The 21,306-nt window shown below is 40.5% G+C and overlaps 1 protein-coding gene across 1 annotated transcript in view; it reads right to left on the bottom strand.

The window, feature by feature from the left end:
• The window catches only part of nrd1a (nardilysin a (N-arginine dibasic convertase)), a 69,640-nt gene extending 48,663 nt beyond the window's left edge, over positions 1-20,977 (bottom strand). The window contains exons 1-4 of the mRNA XM_034195186.1: positions 20,335-20,977; positions 10,564-10,798; positions 10,219-10,300; positions 2,199-2,352 (exon numbers count right to left, since the gene is read on the bottom strand). Of these exons, the coding sequence (XP_034051077.1) occupies positions 2,199-2,352; positions 10,219-10,300; positions 10,564-10,798; positions 20,335-20,516 (653 nt within the window). The 5' untranslated portion in view covers positions 20,517-20,977. The remainder of the gene's footprint in view (positions 1-2,198; positions 2,353-10,218; positions 10,301-10,563; positions 10,799-20,334) is intronic.
• Positions 20,978-21,306: the final 329 nt, after the last annotated feature.

Raw genomic sequence — 21,306 nt, 5'->3', positions numbered from 1 at the left:
AAAGTGAAAGATCTGACTCAAGTGCAAAACAGAAGTTGAAGTTGTTCAGTTTTACTTACACAGACAAGTTTGATAGTAGGAATTTTAAATGTGAGACTATACTTAACAATATATGATGTATTGTCTGCAGTCTCTGAGCATCAGTATTTCCTCCATGCTACAGCTTTAGTTTTGCTTCCCTTGTAGATAATTTAGTACAATTACAGCCTTAACTACAATGAGGCCACACTCGGAGCAAACCGACCTGGATGACCTGACACTGAGGCAGAATTATAGGCATAATTGAGGGAATAACTCAAAATATAAATTATGCCTAAAACAACAACAAACAAACAAACCCATAAAAAATGTTTTTTTTTTTTTTTTGGCATTTTCCCAAATAACTTTCATTACAATGATAATGAAAGCACAGCAGGAAACAGGGAAAGAAAGACAGCAAAAGTCAGAGAGGCTGGGGTTTAAACATGGGGAACTAGCGCCCAGCCATTTATTTATTTATTTAAACCCCTGCAGACCAGTGGACTAGTTCCCTGATAGATTCAATGGACCTGTACATAATTGTAACTTGAGGTACTTGTTGTTTGAGTATTGTTGCTGCCAATACGTTTTGTGTTTTATGCCAACACCTTTCATGGCAGGTCGGATGTCATTCACAATATGTTTTGGGTATTATGTTGACAACTTTTACGGCATTTCAGATTTCACTTAGGACCAATTTGACACATTCATCAACACAAAACAGGATTGTACACAAAACACAGTTTGATGAGTAGACATACAAACATGTAGCTACAGATTCTACTTAATACCATATTCGCCCCTCAGAGGGCCCAGAGCCAAGCATCAGCCCACCCCCCATTTTTTTTAATAAAGTTGGTTAAGCACCCACCTGAAATTAAATTAAATTACAAGGAACACATTTAATGAATGAGAAAAGGACAGAAATGGACAGAAACATGAGTTATTTGTGATTTTTTTTTTCTGGTGATTAAATCAGCCCTGGACACACCAACGGGCAAATACAGCCAGCAATTAATACAAATTAAAGACTATATTAAACTGAAAACACATGATCATACACTCAAACTCTTCTATTCTCTCACTCAGAATGAACAGTTCATCTAAGTGACATAACATTCAACCAAAACAGATTTAATGCAGGACAGGAAATTCTGTATGTCACCTTTGACCCACTTATCCACTGCTGACTTTAGTTAGGTTACTATATCAGTTGTACTGTGTTATGCACTTTCATGGGAATGCTCACCCACTTTTACTGCGTGACACGCAGTGTGTTATTTTTAAGCTAGGATGACTAAGTGAGTGTGTGTTTGTGTACACGTGACTCATTTGCCTCTGTTGAACTTTGCAGTTTATACTCCTAAACATGCTTTTGTATTTTGTTTGTTGTAATTTGTGCTGTTGTTCTATGCTTTGTGTTTCACAGTCGAGCACATCCGCTTTACATGTTAACTAATTAAAGCTCTAAATAAATATAATTTGTCTTGCCTTGTTGTGACACAATTATCAAGTGTTTGTACAGAATTTCTCAACACTCAGGAAAAACTTAAAAAACTTAAAAATTTATTCTCACCATTAAAGCCCTCAGTCAGGGAGATGCAGACAAAATCCTTGATGTCGACTGGTTATTTCTATCTGCATGCTGACGCGACTGATCATGTGAAGTCGTACTTATTTTTCTGCAGCTGTCATAAATAAACCCCATGAGAGCTGCTCTTAAAGTTTACTCCGACACTTTGTAGTACTCAGGAATGAACTGCGTGATCAATAGGTCTCATTCTCCAGTTTTATTAAAGAACTTTGAAAACTCCTGAACTGACTCGAAAGCAAATCTGCAAACAACTCTTACTGATAAATATGAGTCCTGATCTACCGATGTTCTACTGAGTGACAGCAAATGACAAGCCATACTGCATTCATAACTCGTACCAAAACTCATCAGCACATAATGGGACTTTAACTTTCACATAGTGTTTAAAATAAATAAATACAAATCAAGGCACAAAGAAGAATCTTTGGTTGCTATGTTGCGGCTTCGTCGAACAGCAGCCCATTCTGGACACGTTTGGAGGATTTTTTTATCTTGTTATTTCCCCTCACCCCTCCGTCTTTGTCTTCATCTCTAAGTCATTCCAAGACTCTCTAACCATCCATGAAACCCTCTGATCCTTCCTCACCTGTCAAGAGCCTCTTTGAAGCTTTTCCTTTGGACGTCAAACTGGAAGACGGTCCGTTCACAGTCGGTGGAGGCATTGTCACTCCCGCCGTGCTTCTTGAGGGCAGCATCAAAGCCGTTTTCTGAGGGGTACTTTTCACTCCCCATGAATACCACTCGGGAACAATGAGAAGAAGAGAATAGATTAGATATTGAACTCAAAATATCCACTACAGCTACTGGACTAGATCTTTAAATTCTGAGCCCAAATCCTTAATTTATGACTTTTCAATTATTCCATCTGATCAATAGTTAAGCACACACATTATGGTGGAATACTGTGTGCAATTTTTTTCTGTAAATACAGTGCCTTTATTTATTTATTCATTAATTTCTTATACCCTCTTATTCCAGTTAAAGGTCGGGCTGGTGTGCTGGAACCTATCGACTTCCAAAGACATGCAGGTTAAGTGATTTAGAAACTCTGAATTGACCATAGGTGGGTGAAAGCATGGCAAACGCCCCAATTAGATTTTTATATGGTGAAAGTAAATTTAGGACCTCAATATTTCTTTTCAGTTAAAAAATTATCCAAAATGATTATCTTAACATGATGTACTCGTCATGTTGTATAATTTCTGAAAGTTTCAACAATCTACTGTTAAAAACAAAAATCTGGCGGCACTTTGAATGCCGTTTATCCACCAGTGGCCCTTTTTCTTTTGTGCATATTTTGTTTGATTCCTATGAGAAAAATATTCAGCTGGCAATCAACATATGGCAGCAGTTATTTACTGTGCTCCCAGTTCTCTTTCTATTATTGCCCTTATACAATTGATAAGGGCCCTTTTACAATTGATAAATGTGAAACTATAGTTGTTTTGTAAATAATACACACGAGTGCAAGCCTAAATGTATGTCTGTCCATTACATCAACACAAAATGTGCCTTCTGCCTGATATTCAACCTAGCAAGCTTTGTCAAAAATATAGTATTCCTCACATATTTTATGAGAAATTTGGGTCATACTTATCACCAACTGTCATTTGATATATTACACTTGTGTCTACTGTAAGTTTTACTTTTAAGTCCTCAGGGGCCAAATTTTGGGGTGTTCACTATGCTTTCACCCAGGTGTCAATGAACTTGTCTGTCTATATGTGTAGGTCTTGTGACCCTTAACCAGAATAAGTGGATTCAGAAAATGGATGGATGGATGAATATCCTGAGTGAAAAAATGAACTCTAAAACATTGAAAAGTAAGACCCAAGTTGGCAAATTCTGATGTTCCCCTTTCATGAAGAAGGAACACTCAGCCAACTGCAGAACTGCTTTAGCAACACAAATTGGTCTGTTTTTTGATTCCCTGTACCTAAATGAGTACACAGAGATGGTGCTCTTTCACATCAAGGGCTGCACTGACACTGTCACAGTGGACAAGCAAGTGAGGTGAGGGCACTCCTGAGAGCTCACAACTCAGCTTTCAAGTCCAGTGATCAGTTGCATAATACATCAGCGATGCTAGCATACACCCATTTCCAATGGGTGAAGACTTGGCCTGGAAGAGAGGTCAACAGGTGGTCCCCAACCTCCTTGGGGTGTTTTGACCCTTAACCACAACACCCCTCAGTTGGAGGGTCTACAGTAACTGGCCAGGTCACTGCCCCTCTCCTCCAGGCTTCCGGCTTGCGCCCTCTTTTGTGCCAGAGCCAAAAAGAAGCTCTCTCAGATGCTTCCTCCGGCAGACATCCTCAACATCCAACTTCCACCACCATCAACCGTGGCTTGCAAAAGTATTTGGCCCCTTGGTATTTCATGCATTTTAATTTATTTATGCCATTTCAAATACAAAAAGTAAATCAGGTTTCTTAATATAAACATTTTGAAAATTATCTTCCTTAAACTCCAACTGAAAACAAATCGCTACAACTTGATATAAATTAATAAAACATCTAAAAGCCAAGATGATGGTTGCATAAGTAATGAGCCCCTTTGGTGTGTATATATATATATATATATATATATATATATATATATATATATATATATATATATATATATATATATATATATATACACACACACACACACTCAACAAAAATATAAACGCAACACTTTTGCTTTTGCTCCCATTTTGTATGAGATGAACTCAAAGATCTAAAACTTTTTCCACATACACAATATCACCATTTCCCTCAAATATTGTTCACAAACCAGTCTAAATCTGTGATAGTGAGCACTTCTCCTTTGCTGAGATAATCCATCCCACCTCACAGGTGTGCCATATCAAGATGCTGATTAGACACCATGATTAGTGCACAGGTGTGCCTTAGACTGTCCACAATAAAAGGCCACTCTGAAAGGTGCAGTTCTGTTTTATTGGGGGGGATACCAGTTAGTATCTGGTGTGACCACCATTTGCCTCATGCAGTGCAACACATCTCCTTCGCATAGAGTTGATCAGGTTGTCAATTGTGGCCTGTGGAATGTTGGTCCACTCCTCTTCAATGGCTGTGCGAAGTTGCTGGATTTTGGCAGGAACTGGTACACGCTGTCGTATACGCCGGTCCAGAGCATCCCAAACATGCTCAATGGGTGACATGTCCGGTGAGTATGCCGGCCATGCAAGAACTGCGACATTTTCAGCTACCAAAAATTGGGTACAGATCCTTGCAACATGGGGCCGTGCATTATCCTGCTGCAACATGAGGTGTATGGCACAACAATGGGCCTCAGGATCTCGTCACGGTATCTCTGTGCATTGAAAATGCCATCAATAAAATGCACCTGTGTTTTGTCCATAACAGACGCCTGCCCATACCATAACCCCACCGCCACCATGGGCCACTCGATCCACAACATTGACATCAGAAAACCGCTCACCCACACGATGCCACACATGCTGTCTGCCATCTGCCCTGAACAGTGTGAACCGGGATTCATCCGTGAAGAGAACACCTCTCCAACGTGCCAAACGCCAGCGAATGTGAGCATTTGCCCACTCAAGTCGGTTACGACGACAAACTGGAGTCAGGTTGAGACCCCGATGAGGACGACGAGCATGCAGATGAGCTTCCCTGAGACGGTTTCTGACAGTTTGTGCAGAAATTCTTTGGTTATGCAAACCGATTGTTTCAGCAGCTGTCCAAGTGGCTGGTCTCAGACGATCTTGGAGGTGAACATGCTGGATGTGGAGGTCCTGGGCTAGTGTGGTTACACGTGGTCTGCGGTTGTGAGGCTGGTTGGATGTACTGCCAAATTCTCTGAAACGCCTTTGGAGACGGCTTATGCTAGAGAAATGAACATTCAATACATGAGCAACAGCTCTGGTTGACATTCCTGCTGTCAGCATGCCAATTGCACGCTCCCTCAAATCTTGCGACATCTGTGGCATTGTGCTGTGTGATAAAACTGCACCTTTCAGAGTGGCCTTTTATTGTGGGCAGTCTAAGGCACACCTGTGCACTAATCATGGTGTCTAATCAGCATCTTGATATGGCACACCTGTGAGGTGGGATGGATTATCTCAGCAAAGGAGAAGTGCTCACTATCACAGATTTAGACTGGTTTGTGAACAATATTTGAGGTAAATGGTGATATTGTGTATGTGGAAAAAGTTTTAGATCTTTGAGTTCATCTCATACAAAATGGGAGCAAAACCAAAAGTGTTGCGTTTTATATTTTTGTTGAGTGTATATATGTTTGTTTGTTTTTATTCCATCTTATTAATTTTATTCTGAAGTGTCTTATTCTTGTAATGGAGGGGAGATGCTTTCTCTAATGTCATTGTATGCCCAGTTGTACAAAGACAAACAGCCTTTCTATTCTATTCTAATGCCATAAAACAAAACATTTCCAAACACAAGGATATGAGGACCATGTCTGAGTATAAATGTTGGTTGACTGTTTTAGTCACCTTCTCTAATAAATAAAGACTGAGGATTGGTTTTCAGACTGATCAATTTTGAACAGTGTTTAATAATAACATTGGATGAAGAGACAGACAAAACACATTCTCCACTCACAATTGTCTAAATAGATCAATTTGCACTGCTGTAGCTGTGCTGAAGGCTCAAAGCCAAGTTAGTTCTCTGAGAAGGGCAGTGTGAGAAATGCTACAAGTCATTACCCAAAGTAGAAGTAAACAAAAGTTAAAGGAATACAACAACTGAAAATAAACTGGAGAAGCTGTTAAAGTACAGACTGGTCAAAGACAACAATGTAAAGATGTACAGTGGGGAAAATAAGTATTTGACCCCCTGTCACTTTTGCAGGTTTTCCCACCTACAAAGCATGGAGATGTCTGTAATTTTTATTGTAGGTACACTTCAACTGTGAGAGAATCTTTAAAAAAAAAAAAAGATTTTTAAATAATTAGTTTGCATTTTATTGCATAAAATAAGTATTTGATCTCCTACCAACCAGCAAGAATTCTGGCTCTCACAGACCTGTTAATTTCTCTTTAAGAAGCCCTCTTATTCTGCACTCTTTACCTGTATTATTTGCACCTGTTTGAATTTGTTACCTGTATAAAAGACATCTGTTCACACACTCAATCAATCACACTCCAACCTGTCCACCATAGCCAAGACCAAAGAGCTGTCTAAGGACACCAGGGACAAAACCGTAGACCTGCACAAGGCTGGGATGGACTACAGGACAACAGGCAAGCAGCTTGGTAGAAGACAACAACTGTTATGATTATTTATTAGAAAGTGGAAGAAACACAAGATGACTGTCAATCTCCCTCGGTCTGGGATTCCATGCAAGATCTCACTTTGTGGGGTAAGGATGATTCTGAGAAAGCTCAGAACTACACAGGAGGACCTGGTCAATAACCTGAAGAAGGTTTAAAATCCTGCAAGGCAGCAAGGTCCCCCTTGCTCAAGCCAGCACATGTCCAGGCCCGTTTGAAGTTCACCAGTGACCACTGGATGATCCAGAGCAGGCATGGGAGAAGGTCATGTAGTCAGATGAGACCAAAATAGAGCTTTTTGGATTCAACTCCACTTACCATGTTTAGAGGATGAGAACAACCCCAAGAAAACCATCCAAGCCGTGAAGCATGGGGGTGGAAACATCATACTCTGGGGGTGCTCTTCTGCAAAGGGGACAGGATGACTCCACCGTATTGAAGGGAGGATGGATGAGGTCATGTACTGCGAGATTTTGGCAAACAACCTCCTTCCCTCAGTAAGAGCATTGAAGATGGGTCATGGCTGGGTCTTCCAGCATGACAATGACCCCAAACACACAGCCAGGGCAACTAAGGAGGGGCTCCGTAAGAAGCATTTCAAGGTCCTGGAGTGACCTGGCCAGTCTCCAGACCTGAACTCAATAGAAAATCTTTGGAGGGAGCTGAAACACCAAACCTGAAAGATTTGGAGAAGATCTGTATGGAGGAGTGGACCAAAATCCCTGCTGCAGTGTGTGAAAACTTGGTCAAGAACTACAGGAAATGTCTGACCTCTGTAATGGCAGACAAATGTTTCTGTACCAATTGTTAAGCTCTGTTTTTCTAGGGGGTCAAATACTTATTTTATGCAATAAAATGCAAACTAATTATTTAAAAATCATACAATGTGATTTTCTGATTTTTTTTTTAGATTCTGTCTCTCACAGTTGAAGTGAAACTACAATAAAAATTACAGACCTCTCCATTCTTTGTAGGTGGGAAAACCTGCAAAACTGACTGGGGGTAAAATACTTAGTTTCCCCACTGTATAAAAGGTTGGACACAACTTTGACAAATCTGTTACCAAAAACTCATTGGTAGAATCCTACTGTAAAATGGCCAGATTAGGGAAAAATGTTTCAACATTAATTACTGCACAAGATAAAACTTGTTCCCACATTTTAACCCTTTAATGGCCTCACATATTTCAATAGAATGCAGCAGATATCAATATCTTCTACCAAAAGGTTGAGCTGACCAATAAATTTAATTCACTTCAATTTATTTTATTTATGCAGCGCCAAGTCACGTCACAACAAACCTGGTTCAAGGTGCTTCACACAAGTAAGGTCTAATCTTACCAAATCCCCTTGAGCAAGCACAGAGGCAACAGTGGTAAAGAAAAACACCCTCTGATGATGTTGAGGAAGAAACTTCAAGCAGACCAGACTCAGAGGGGGGACCCACTGCTTAGGCCATTCTAACACAAAGTTTTGACAACATTTTTGCCAAGCTGAAGAAACAGGTAACAATAAAACCAAAAGGTTTTAAAGGGTTAATTAAATTTTGCACACAATACACAATTTGTTCCCACTTTCTGATTCATTTTTGCACAACAGATACAATTCTTTCCCATGCTTTCACTAATTTTGTGGACACAACATACAATTTGTTCCTACATTTTGATTAATTCTAGCACACAAGATACAATTTTTTGGCTACATTTTGATTCATTTGTGCATGAGATACACATTGTTCCCATATTTTAATTTAATTTTGCACAAAAGAGAATTCTTTCCCACATTTTCAATAATTTTGTGCACACAAGATACAATTTGTTCCCACATTTTGATTCAATGTGGACAGGAGCTACAATTCTTTCCAATATTTTCATTAATATGTGCACTCAAGATACAATTTCTTCAAGCATTTTGATTAATTCTTGGACCTAATATACAATTTGTTCCTATGTTTGGATTTATTCTTGCACACGACACAATCTGCTGCCACATTATTATTAATTTGTGCACACTACCTTACAATTTATTACCATACTTTGATTTATTCTTGTACACGACAATTTCTTCACACATTTTGATCAATTTGTGCACACAACATACACCCCTGAAAAGTCTGGATAACTGTCCCATATTCAAACCTTCATAAAAATGTTTCCTAGCTGAAGCTTTATAGGAATTCCGCTTCAGAATTAAATTATACATTTTGATTTTGGTGGTAATTCTCCACCCCCCATTTGGTCAGATTTCTCTGAATAGGAATCCCTTTAAGCACAAGTGCCATAAATGCATGATAACACACGCATGGACAATCAATCACTGACTGGCTTGATTGCAGTAACTGGTCTCCATATGCACACTTTTCTCAAGTGAACAAATTAACCAAAGCATGGGAACAAATGAATTCAAATGTACACACAAATTGTATCTTGTAGTAAAACACTGTCTCCTTCCATTCCGCCTTTCTCAGGGATGAGATTGGCAAATTCGATTTTCAGAGGAAAATAAGCCAGGGTTCAGGGGCCGCAGGCCCCGGCGGGTCCAGGGCGGAGCCAAAGCATTTTTGCTGTTTTAAAACATGTAAATTGCACTAAAATGATATTAAAAACTACTATAAATGCCAGGTGTTCATATCTATAATTCAAACTGTAAACCCTTACTAAGACCATCTACTGTACATGTGTATTTTTGTGACCAAAATATTTTTTCATAACTAGACTTACTTGATTTTCAGCATTCTCCACTTTCAGCATGGCACACTTGTCAACAAACATACATGTAAGGGCGGGAGAAAGGAAAGGGCGGGAGAAACGCATATTTAACCTTTGCGCTGATTGGTCATAAGCTTTGTAATAACCAATGAAAACGTGCGTAAGTAATAGCTTCGCCTGCGCTTCGATACCGTCTCGGTTTTTATAATTTGTTGGAGGAAAAACTACCGAATATTGGAAGTTGAAAGACTACACAGTTACCTCCCTTACACTACATGCTCATTGTGGACCTACTTCATACTGGTCACTGATCAGCACAGCATTACTTCCGCGTTCAGCTGACTGATGGACTGATCAAACTTGCTGCGTCGGCGATAACAAACAAAGACCACTCAGTGTTCTGAATAGACGACAATTTTATTAAACAAAGGTACAGCTGGCATTAATTATTTTTTTGCATTCTTACCCCCCCCTCACCAAATTTTCTCAACGGATTTGGACGTTTCACAAAATCGACCCCCAGGACTGTCAAATCAGCGGAAATCCGAGGATCCATGGAAAAATCTCATCCCTGCTTTCTCTATGGCCACTCTGGGGCTCCGACTTTGACCTTTTCATGTCAATTAAACTCCTACTTACTGTGTTCCAGAAAGTGGGCGAGGCCAGGCAGGTCATTGGGGTCGCTGAAGCTGCCCACTCCCACACACAGAGCTGCTGCAGACTGACATACACAGAAGATTAGGTGTGACTGTTCCAATGCACTCAAGTAGTTTAACCCTGCATGACGCTTTTAGGTGCAAGAGTTCATAAATTAAATCTTAACTTTGATAAACAGTTTCAACTTGTTGCATCAAACATCTTACATGAATAAATGTAATGTTTATCTTACAGCAAACATCTGAATGAAACACAACTTTCTTCAGATTTAACATGACTCATTCATTACCCGGGTTATTTTATATAAACAGAACCTGCTCGGTGTACCTGCTTCTCAGAGCTCCCTTTCTTCTTTGTACCCTCCGTGTCTTCATCATCATCATTGTCGCTGCCTTTCTCATCCTCCAACTCATCCTCAGTTTCCTCCCCAGAGTCATCATCCTGCGCCTCTTCTTCATCTTCACCTTCATCTTCTTCATCTGAGTCCTCATCATCTGACGCTGTGGGACCACTGTAGTCTGAGATGAGCAGTGCTTGCAGCCCGTTGTCCAGCACAATATACCTGAGCGAGTAATATCACAGGTCAAACAGCACAAAGGACTCCAGAAATGGTGTTTTATCATAAACTACTACACCTTCTATTGCTTTTTTCCCTTCCTAAAATCTCATTTCAAACAGTGAGCTCAAAAATCTCTTTTCAAATGGCTTCAAATAGACTCGAGACTTGATTGTTCCGTCATGGCAATATTTTTTGTAGGCCCCAGAAGAGACCTGAATTAGTGGTGCAAGCTCATAAAGCGTAAAACTGTCTCATCAAACTCCTGCAGTGATACACCTGGAAGACTGGCTCATATTTTTGGATCTGGGTTAGTAGGTTCGGCCATTTTGGCAGCACAAAATGACTTTTATTCTGCTTTCAGAAACAGTACAATTTGTATTACTGCACCAGAAATGTTCAAATGTTAAAAGTAAGTCTCTTTGGCTTCCCCTATTTGTCCACTCAGGGTCACCACAGCAGATCAGAGGTGGATCTGTATGTTGATTTGGTTTTGGTTTTACGCCAGATGCCCTTCCACATTGCATGGTGAATGGGTAGGTCTGGTCTTGAACAGGGAACCTTCTGCTCTGGAAACAAACATACGAACCGTTTGTCCACCACCCGGCACAGAAATGTTAAAATGGTATCTGAGAATGTTCCACAAAACAGAGGAAATAAATGATATGTAGCAGGTTAGGTCTGAGAGCATGCGCTGGTGCCATACCATGTCATCCATCACTCCCATGAAGAGTAGGAGTGCACTGGAACCTGGAGCTTTGCTATTCAGGTGGTGGACTCAATTGAGACGGTGTCTGCTGACTTAATAGATCTGTGCACAATACATCAAATCGCGCAAGCAGATAGCAAAGCAACCTGAGGCATTAAGGTGAATTTTTTTATATTTTTATTACATTTATTCTTTATCTCATTTGAATACTGCTTGAAATTCAGTTTTGTTGTGTTTACAAACAGAGTGCACGTGCATCATGAACCAACCAATATGCAAGGTGTATGCGAGACTTTTGCTGTATAATTGCGAAAAATAAAATTCATGGACTTTGGAGAAGGTTTTTGGTGGTCTATGGAACAAAAATTTTCTGCTGCATCCTGATAGCAAAGCACCAATACGTCACCTGACTACACCTCATTATAGACAAGGGTGATCGCAATTTAAATAAATAAATTCCAGTATTACGTTTTTCTTGACGACATTATTTATCATCCTTCTCTGGTAAAAGCATAGGGATGTACAGCAAAAATGTAGGTGGGTAAGTGAATAGAGCGGGTTAGTCCATCACAGTCTGCTTGTGCAAACAATATCTCAAAAATTAATAAATGTATACAATAAATCTTGTATGTCTCCAAAGTGATCAAAATCTGGTGAACTTTGATTTTAGGGCCCTGGTGCTTTCTGTCTTACTTTAAGACTGTAGACTTGGATGATAACCAGGGACCAAAGCCAAAAACAAGATATTTTTAATATTAGGGCTCTTTAAAGGATACTTGAGTATCATTGGAATGACTGTGTCAAACATATAGTTAACTTAGGTAGACTAAGATGAAGAGTATCACTTGCATTGTGCAGGAATGCAAGTTATGACATATTGACCATGTGGGGCGTTTCTTGTGCATCATCAAACTTGCACAAGCCTCAGAGGCAAGGACACCAGCAACTAGAGAAGTTCAAGTGGAACTTCAGATTTCACGTGGCTGTGGCAGATACATGGTTAAAGGAGACCTGCATTGAAAAAAATGCAGTCAGATTTTTTGAACAAAAAATGACTTACATTTACACATGAGATCCTTCTGAATGTAGTAAAGTAAATCTGCAAGCCCAGATCTGTCATTCAACGGAGAAATCTTCATTTGAAAATGACAAATTTACAGCTAACATTTAGCCCTCCGCAAATTGTCCCTCTCATCATGGACGCTGCTGAGACGTCACGGACAAGACCCTCTCCCAGCATGCATTGTGCCAATTGTAATTTGTGGATTTACGTCAGTTTGCATCTGCACCTTTTTTTTGTCTTATACGGAAGGATCTACTTTTTTTAAAACTTCATATTGTCTTGCGGCACGTTTGGTGAGTACACATTTCTTTTATTTGTGCTTGAAAATTATTTTGGGGGACTTTTTCATACGCCCGTTTGATTGAGTGGTGTCGCAATGAAAATCTACTGTCTTTCCCCTCCGGTACCATCGCGGGATATGGAGGCGAGACCCGCAAAGAATTCCAGTCATTACAAATATATAAACCTCTCTCAGCGTCCATGGAGCTCTGGGGCTCCGATTGCCGAGACGTGCGGTGCTGTGGATTTTGCCGCAAGAAGTCTGTCCTTGCAGCAACAGGTGTACCGGCCGCTTCGCATTAAAACAGCGAGCGTAATCTCAGGACTTGTGCCAAGTGTGCTGCAGCTCCATTCAGTAGACAGAGAGGTGATGCCGGTGTTGTGCGCTGAATCTGGCACAACGCCGGCTGCAAAGCAGACATGGGCGGTGTGAGTGGCCCGTGTCGGCGGTTAACAAGCTCGTTAACGAGCCCGCAGACTTAATAAGCGCAGCGGAGGCAGAGAGCGGGAGAGGAAGAACGGCGCCTGCTGTCGATGTCGTTGCTGATCTAAGCACACAGATCTGTATCTCATATTCATTGCAGCTTACTTTTGGATGTTGAAACCAGGACGTGTATAAGTAACATTACTAACAGATAAAATCAATTTCAATGCGGGATCAGACTGAAGGCGGGAGCGCGTCGTCTTGTCCCTGACGCCATGGAAATGATACGGCTGTACAAACTGTTTTCACAGAGGGCTAAATTTTAGCTGCAAATTTGTCATTTTTAAACTAAGATTTCTCTGCTGAATTACAAATTTGGGCTTACAGATTTACTTTATTGCATTCACAAGGGTCTTATAAATACGTATCAGCTATTTCTTTCTGAAATCTGACCACATTTATTTCAATGCAGGTCTACTTTAATTTTCTCAGCTGGGGATGGACCAGTTACCTGCTTGGGTGGTTGACATCCAGGAATAGAGCTGCAAGATTAAATAATTTTTAAATTAACCACCAACTATTTTGATAATTAAGAAAATAATTTTGAGTCCGTTTCACCTTTTTAAATGTGAATATTTTCTGTTTTCTTTACTCATCTCTGGCAAAAAAAAAAAAAAAAAAACTGAACATATTTGGGTTATGGACAAAACACGGGGGAATTCCATGAGACTGTCAAGTCTGTTACCACTTTCAATGGTCCTGCTGTGATCTTGTCATCCCAGAGACTTCCTATTCTCAATAGGATGAAGAAATAATGGAAAACCCACAATTCTCTGGGGTGAGTACAGCATAGCTGGATCACTGAAAGCAGCAACAGACCTGACAGTCTCACGGACGGAACTTCCCCAAAACATTTCAGGTCATTACCTTATTTTGGGAAACACTGATCTACACTTGTCACTATTGTCTCACATTTTACAGATCTAACAACTAATTGAGAAAATAATCAACATATTAAACGAGAATGAAAATAACTGTTAGCTGCAGCCCTATCCAGGACACAAGGCACTTCCATTGTTTGGTGGCTGCAGTGACACACGGCACAGAGTGCATACTCCCAGACCTAACCTCAACATAATGCACCAGATCAATTCAAAAAGAAGCTTTGTTTAGCCTGTAATATCCCATAGACATGTCTGCAACCTGCTGGATGAGGGTGCCTATCTACATGAGTCAACAACTTAAGATAGCAATCATGGGGAGAAACATGAGCCCATTAGTTTGCCAAATGCAAGACAAAATATACAAGACAATGGCAAAGCAAAACCAGAGTTAAAGGATAAAGTGTGAATTTGGATGATGCCAAAACTTTGAATCAGTACTGCAAATTACTCACAGCAAACTCTGAACACTGTTACACAACCTCTGAAACACCCATGTTTTGAACATTGGTCACAGACACAAACTGTATATACAACCCCTGGCAAAAATTATGGAGTCACCGGCCTCGGCGGATGTTCATTCAGTTGTTTAATTTTGTATAAAAAAAGCAGATCACAGACATGACACAAAACTAAAGTCATTTCAAATGGCAACTTTCTGGCTTTAAGAAACACTATAAGAAATCAGGAAAAAAAATTGTGGCAGTCAGTAACGGTTACATTTTTAGACCAATCAGAGGGAAAAAAAATATGGAATCAATCAATTCTGAGGAAAAAATTATGGAATCATGAAAAACAAAAGAACGCTCCAACACATCACTAGTATTTTGTTGCACCACCTCTGGCTTTTATAACAGCTTGCAGTCTCTGAGGCATGGACTTAATGAGTGACAAACAGTACTCTTCATCAATCTGGCTCCAACTTTCTCTGATTGCTGTTGCCAGATCAGCTTTGCAGGTTGGAGCCTTGTCATGAACCATTTTCTTCAACTTCCACCAAAGATTTTCAATTGGATTAAGATCCGGACTATTTTCAGGCCATGACATTGACCCTATGTGTCTTTTTGCAAGGAATGTTTTCACAGTTTTTGCTCTATGGCAAGATGCATTATCATCTTGAAAAATGATTTCATCATCCCCAAACATACTTTCAATTGATGGGATAAGAAAAGTGTCCAAAATAGCAATGTAAACTTGTGCATTTATTGATGATGTAATGACAGCCATCTCCCCAGTGCCTTTACCTGACATGCAGCCCCATATCATCAATGACTGTGGAAATTTCTCTTCAGGCAGTCATCTTTAGAAATCTCATTGGAACGGCACCAAACAAAAGTTCCAGCATCATCACCTTGCCCAATGCAGATTCGAGATTCATCACTGAATATGACTTTCATCCAGTCATCCACAGTCCACGACTGCTTTTCCTTAGCCCATTGTAACCTTGTTTTTTATGTTTAGGTGTTAATGATGGCTTTTGTTTAGCTTTCCTGTATGTAAATCCCATTTCCTTTAGGCGGTTTCTTACAGTTTGGTCACAGACATTAACTCCAGTTTCCTCCCATTCATTCCTCATTTGTTTTGTTGTGCATTTTCGATTTTTGAGACATACTGCTTTACGTTTTCTGTCTTGATGCTTTGATGTCTTCCTTGATCTACCAGTATGTTTGCCTTTAACAACCTTCCCATGTTGTTTGCATTTGGTCCAGAGTTTAGACACAGCTGACTGTGAACAACCAACATCTTTTGCAATACTGCGTGATGATTTACCCTCTTTTAAGAGTTTGATAATCCTCTCCTTTGTTTCAATTGACATCTCTCATGTTGATTCATGTCAGTCCACTTGGTGCAACAGCTCTCCAAGGTGTGATCACTCCTTTTTAGATGCAGACTAACGAGCAGATCTGATTTGATGCAGGTGTTAGTTTTGGGGATGAAAATTTACAAGGTGATTCCATAATTTATTCCTCTGAATTGAGTGAGTCCATACTTTTTTTCCCCTCTGCTTGGTCTAAAAAAGTAACCGTTACTGACTGCCACAATTATTTTCCCTGATTTTTTATAGCGTTTCTTAAAGCCAGAAAGTTGCCATTTGAAATGACTTTAGTTTTGTGTCATGTCTGTGATCTACTTTTTTTCTACAAAATTAAACAACTGAATGAACATCCTCCGAGGCCTGTGATTCCATAATTATTGCCAGGGGTTGTATATGGTCAGGCGTCAAAGGGAAAGCAACACATCACATGTTGTGCAGCAACCTACTCAATACTGGCACCTACTGGATGGTTCAGGAATATGCATCCATCTCAAATTATTAATTTCATATATAAAAGCTATAATTAGTGCGCGACACTTAATTGGACTAAGCGGTTGAAGATGAGTGTGTGTGTTAGTGCAGGGTCTCTACCTACACTGCCACATATTTTGCACATTTTGTTAACAATACAACACTTCCAAATTAAGAGAGCACTAGCAAATGCAGAAAACATAAATACAATAAATAAAAAAATAAATAAAAGCACCTGCATCAAGTCAACAACGAGTTGTATCACAAAAATGTCTTGCAAATTAAAAAAGAACATTTGCAAATATAGAGAATAATATGATTTACCTGACATACTACAATTTTATTTGATAAAGTGTCTAATGTTAATTCAAACAATGTACCCAAAAAACCCAGAGTCTTTAAAAAGCTCCATAATGCTCCCAACATAAAAAGAGATTTCTGCCTGGAGGGCATTTACTGACTTCTACTGTTCAATGCATTGTAAACAAAATAATAAAATCTTGATCTGATAAGCGCCAATCATTACTGGTTGATCAAGACATTTTTTGCCTGACTGGCATTGGTTTCACTGAACCAGATTAAAATTGGATCATCAAATACGTATGTAGACAGTCCCTTTGCTTCTCTTTACAAGCTCAGTGTCAGCAAGCCAAAAAGATTTCTGCCTTCTGTTTCACTAAACAGACACAGCATGTGTTTTAAAAGCAATTTCATACTCTTTAAATACGCAACACGCCTATTTTATTCTCAAAGATCAACAGTGCGTGTCAGTCTTGCTCTGTGTGATAAGTGCAAAGCGACAAAACACAGTTCTCAGAGACTGCAAAAACATACGTCACAATCAACATTAAAGCCGAGGAGAACTTCACTCAGTGTAAATACTGCAGAGAAGTCTTAGATGATCCGTTAGGACATTTCTCCACACAGCAAACCATATTATTACAAGTGTTTGTAGTAAAATACCCAAACAAAACAGACACAGCCTTCACAACAGCTAGCAGTCACATCAAGTGGACACTGAGCTATAGTCAGAGTGAGACGCTGGGCTCAGACAATATAACTCAAATCGACCATGCCCGCAAAATTTACAGAACTTTATGGCTTAAAACTTCTTAAGAGCCAGTATTTATAAGAGTCACGTGGGTGGTGATTTATGACCCCTTCAGATTTGTCCCCAATTTTGTTATGGGTAGATATATGTTAGAAACGAACAAACATCACTTTTTTTTACCCTTGATAAGGTCCGCTTTTTTTTTCCCCAAAGGGGGCTCCTGGAAATTGGGGGTCAAAATGAGCCAAAATGGCAAAAATCACAAAATTTAGATTTTTGAATGCTCATATTTCCGTGCGCCCTGAGTGAGCCAAATTGACTCTCAGTTGTGTTACTGTATCAGGTATGGACTCTCCAAAAATATGAAAAATTTGGCGGCTGACTCGGGGCGCAGCTCATAGGTCGCGCTGCAAATCACTATTTTTTTGTAATTGTGCACATTTTCACAGGGGCGGTGTGGTCTGCGCCCTTAGTCAGCCAAGGTCTTTTATGCATATAATGGTAGATTAGGACCTCTTACTTTGATTTTGATGAAAATTTTGGCAGTTGACTTTGGGCACACAGGTATAGGGGGCGCTTTTTGCCACCAAAATGCGAAATTACCACTTTTTCGCACAGTGATTTTCCCACGCACCCCAAGTCACAAATGATGAAATATGGCTCATATTGTCACTCAGCATGTCTAGTTTCGGTGGTAAAGAGAGTTTTGTGGCTGGTTTTGGTATTGACCCTTTTTGCACGAGTTTTGTTGGACCACTTTACGAAGAGGCCAAATATGGTAAACTTCCTTAGATTTTCATAAAAATTGCAGAATTTGGCAAAAATAAACACTTTCAAATCACCATATTTCATGAACCATTTGTCCTATTCTTGTCAAATATTTGTACATTTTTCAAAAGAACCAAACCATGTTTCAGTTTAATTCCTGTTTGGCCACCAGGTGGCAACCTACAGCCAGAATGGATTGCCACACCGCACTCAAAGTTACAGAGGCCCCTTTACCCTGTTATGGGAGCAAATTCTGCAAGTTTCATGAAAATCACAGGAAGTTGTCAATTGACCATATTTGGCCTCTTCGTGAAGTGGTCCAACAAAAACAGTGCAAAAAGGGTCAATACCAAAACCAGCCACAAAACTCTCTTTACCACTGAAACTAGAGATGCTGAGTGACAATATGAACCATATTTCATCAGTTTTGACTTAGGGCACATGGAGAAATCACTTTGCGAAAAGGTGGTAATTTCACATTTGGCGACAAAAAGCGCCCCTATACTTGTGCGCCCAAAGTCAGCGACCAAAATTTTCATCAAAATCAAAGTAAGCGGTCCTAATCTATCATTATATGCATAAAAGACCGTTGCTGACTAAGGGTGCAGACCACACCGCCCCTGTGAAAATGTGCTCAATTACAAAAAATAATGATTTGCAGCGCCGCCTGTGGGCTGCGCCTTGAGGCAGCCGCCAAAATTTTGACGTTTTTGGAGAGTCCATACCAGAGAGACTAACACTAATGAAAATAAATTTGTCTCACTCAGGGTGCATGGAAATATGAGCATTCGAAAACCTAAATTTTATGATTTTGCTATTTTGGCTCATTTTGACCCCCAATTTCCAGGACCCCCTAAAAGCGCAGACCCTATTAAGGATACAAAATATGATTTATGTTCCTTTCAAACATACATCTACGCATTAAATTTTCTGGTACAAATCTGAAGGGGTCATGAATCACCCTCTAGCTAATAGAAACATACCTGACTCATAAAAACTGGCTCTTAAACTAAGAAATAAGAAAAAAAAATCTCACCCCCCCATACAGTTGCCATGGAGGAGGAAACTCTATAGAAACCAAAACCGTTTTTTGTACCATGATGAAAACTCTGAAACTCTCTGCTCTAAAGTTGGACATTTTAACATGGAGACCTATGGGACTGTGCTGTTTTGGAGCTAGCCTCAAGCAGCCACTCAAGAAATTGCAACCTTTTGTACTTCAGGTAGGCCTTCACCTGATCCCCTTGAAATATACCGCTTGAGTACACCCTGGACAAGCTGCCAGCCTATCACAGGGGCACATATAGACAGACAACCACACTCTCACTTACAGTAAATTTTAAAGTCTCCAATAAGCCTTTTCAGCATCACCACTACGCATGCACGGCGCACGCTTCCGGTCGGCAGCTATTGGGACAAACAAAGCCATGTGCGCAGCTGTCAGTGCTTGGGAAACACTTATTATGCTTACTTTTGATGAGAAATGCCATTTACCGCACGCAGTAGTGAGCGATATTACGTTGATTACGCGTCCGCCGTCAAGCACGTGCATTTGTTTGTCCTGATGCCTTCCCATCAGCCCCCACGCACCCGAGATGCTGAAAAGGCTTACTCACCTAACCTGCATGTTTTTGGAAGTGGGATGAAGCTGGAGCACCTGAAGGGAACCCACACAACCACAGGGAGAACATGCTAACTCAACACAAAAAACACTAGGTCGAAAGCAAACTTGGGACCTTCTGGCTGTGAGACAACAGTACTACCACTAATCCGCCATGCTGCACAGGTGTCTATAGCCACTGTAAAACTAACAAAAACTGAGAACAATCCTGCTGCCAACTGATCTGATGGGAGCAACAGAAAGAGAGAACACAGGGAGACAGACGTAACAAAACAACAGCCTAACAACTGTCAGTGTCTAACAATAACCTTAGCATAATTTATGCAACACCTGAAATCAGTTTTGGTTGGATTAGTTTCAGAACCCAACAAAAGGTGTGTTTGTGGAGGGTTCCTGTACCTGTACTCTTTGGGGTCACTGGGTGATTTGACAATCTCGCTGTCTCCTACATTGTCCTCTCCTTCTCCGCCTTCCAGGCTCTCCTTCTGGGACAGCAGATCTGGATCTTCTGGAGTCCCAGACTGTGCAGAGGCCAAAAACTCACAGGGCTGTACATTCCTGAATTTGTTGGTGTGCGGCATCCTGAGCAAATGGAAGTCTTTTGCACTGCGGGCCGACAGCGAGGGGCGACCGTCAACAAGAGGACACTTTAATTTAGTCCTCAGTGCCGAGACACGCTGCGTCAGCCTCAGCACAGCTAGGGCAGACGCTCTTGTGGTCAAAAACACCACAGACCTTCCAGGGGCCAGTGGGTTTGACCATGAGATGTCACAATGCAGCTATTCACATGGGGTGTCTGGTGGATTCTCTCTGTTCACCGGCCACAATCCTGTCCAGTCCACCCCCAATTCAAAGCTCGACCTTTCATCCACACAGTGTAAACAAACAACTCAAACTCTACTTAAATCATGAACTCAAATATACACGCAACAATTTAAGGTCTATGTGTTGAAACTATATAGTTAGGAGACACATTTTTTAAACTTTGGAAGCCGGTGCGATATCTACCTTCCTTCCGGACAGCAGTGGGGCCTCAGTATGTGAATACGACGGTGTAGCTACAAGGAGCGCTGCCATTCGCTGAGAAGTCGTAGCGCTTCACTAAAACAGTCGCTGATTGGCTGCAGAGACGAAGAGGCGCGGCTTGTGCTACAGCACGTGCTGTCAGACGTGGTTACGGTGTAATAGCTGCAGGAAGGTGACGTCTGCGCTTGGACTGATCCATCTGTTTACTGCTACAGAAACACCTCTTGTCACTACAGTTAAATGTTAAAAATGCTTCTTTGACACTGAGATTTTCAGCCCAATAAGTAGCAGCTATTATTGTCTGCCCCATTACATTATGCCACCTACAGTAAGTCCATCCGCTCC

The sequence above is a fragment of the Thalassophryne amazonica genome, chromosome 19, assembly GCF_902500255.1.
Source record: "Thalassophryne amazonica chromosome 19, fThaAma1.1, whole genome shotgun sequence".
In the NCBI taxonomy this organism is placed as follows: domain Eukaryota; kingdom Metazoa; phylum Chordata; class Actinopteri; order Batrachoidiformes; family Batrachoididae; genus Thalassophryne; species Thalassophryne amazonica.
This window is presented reverse-complemented; position numbering and strand designations above follow the sequence as displayed.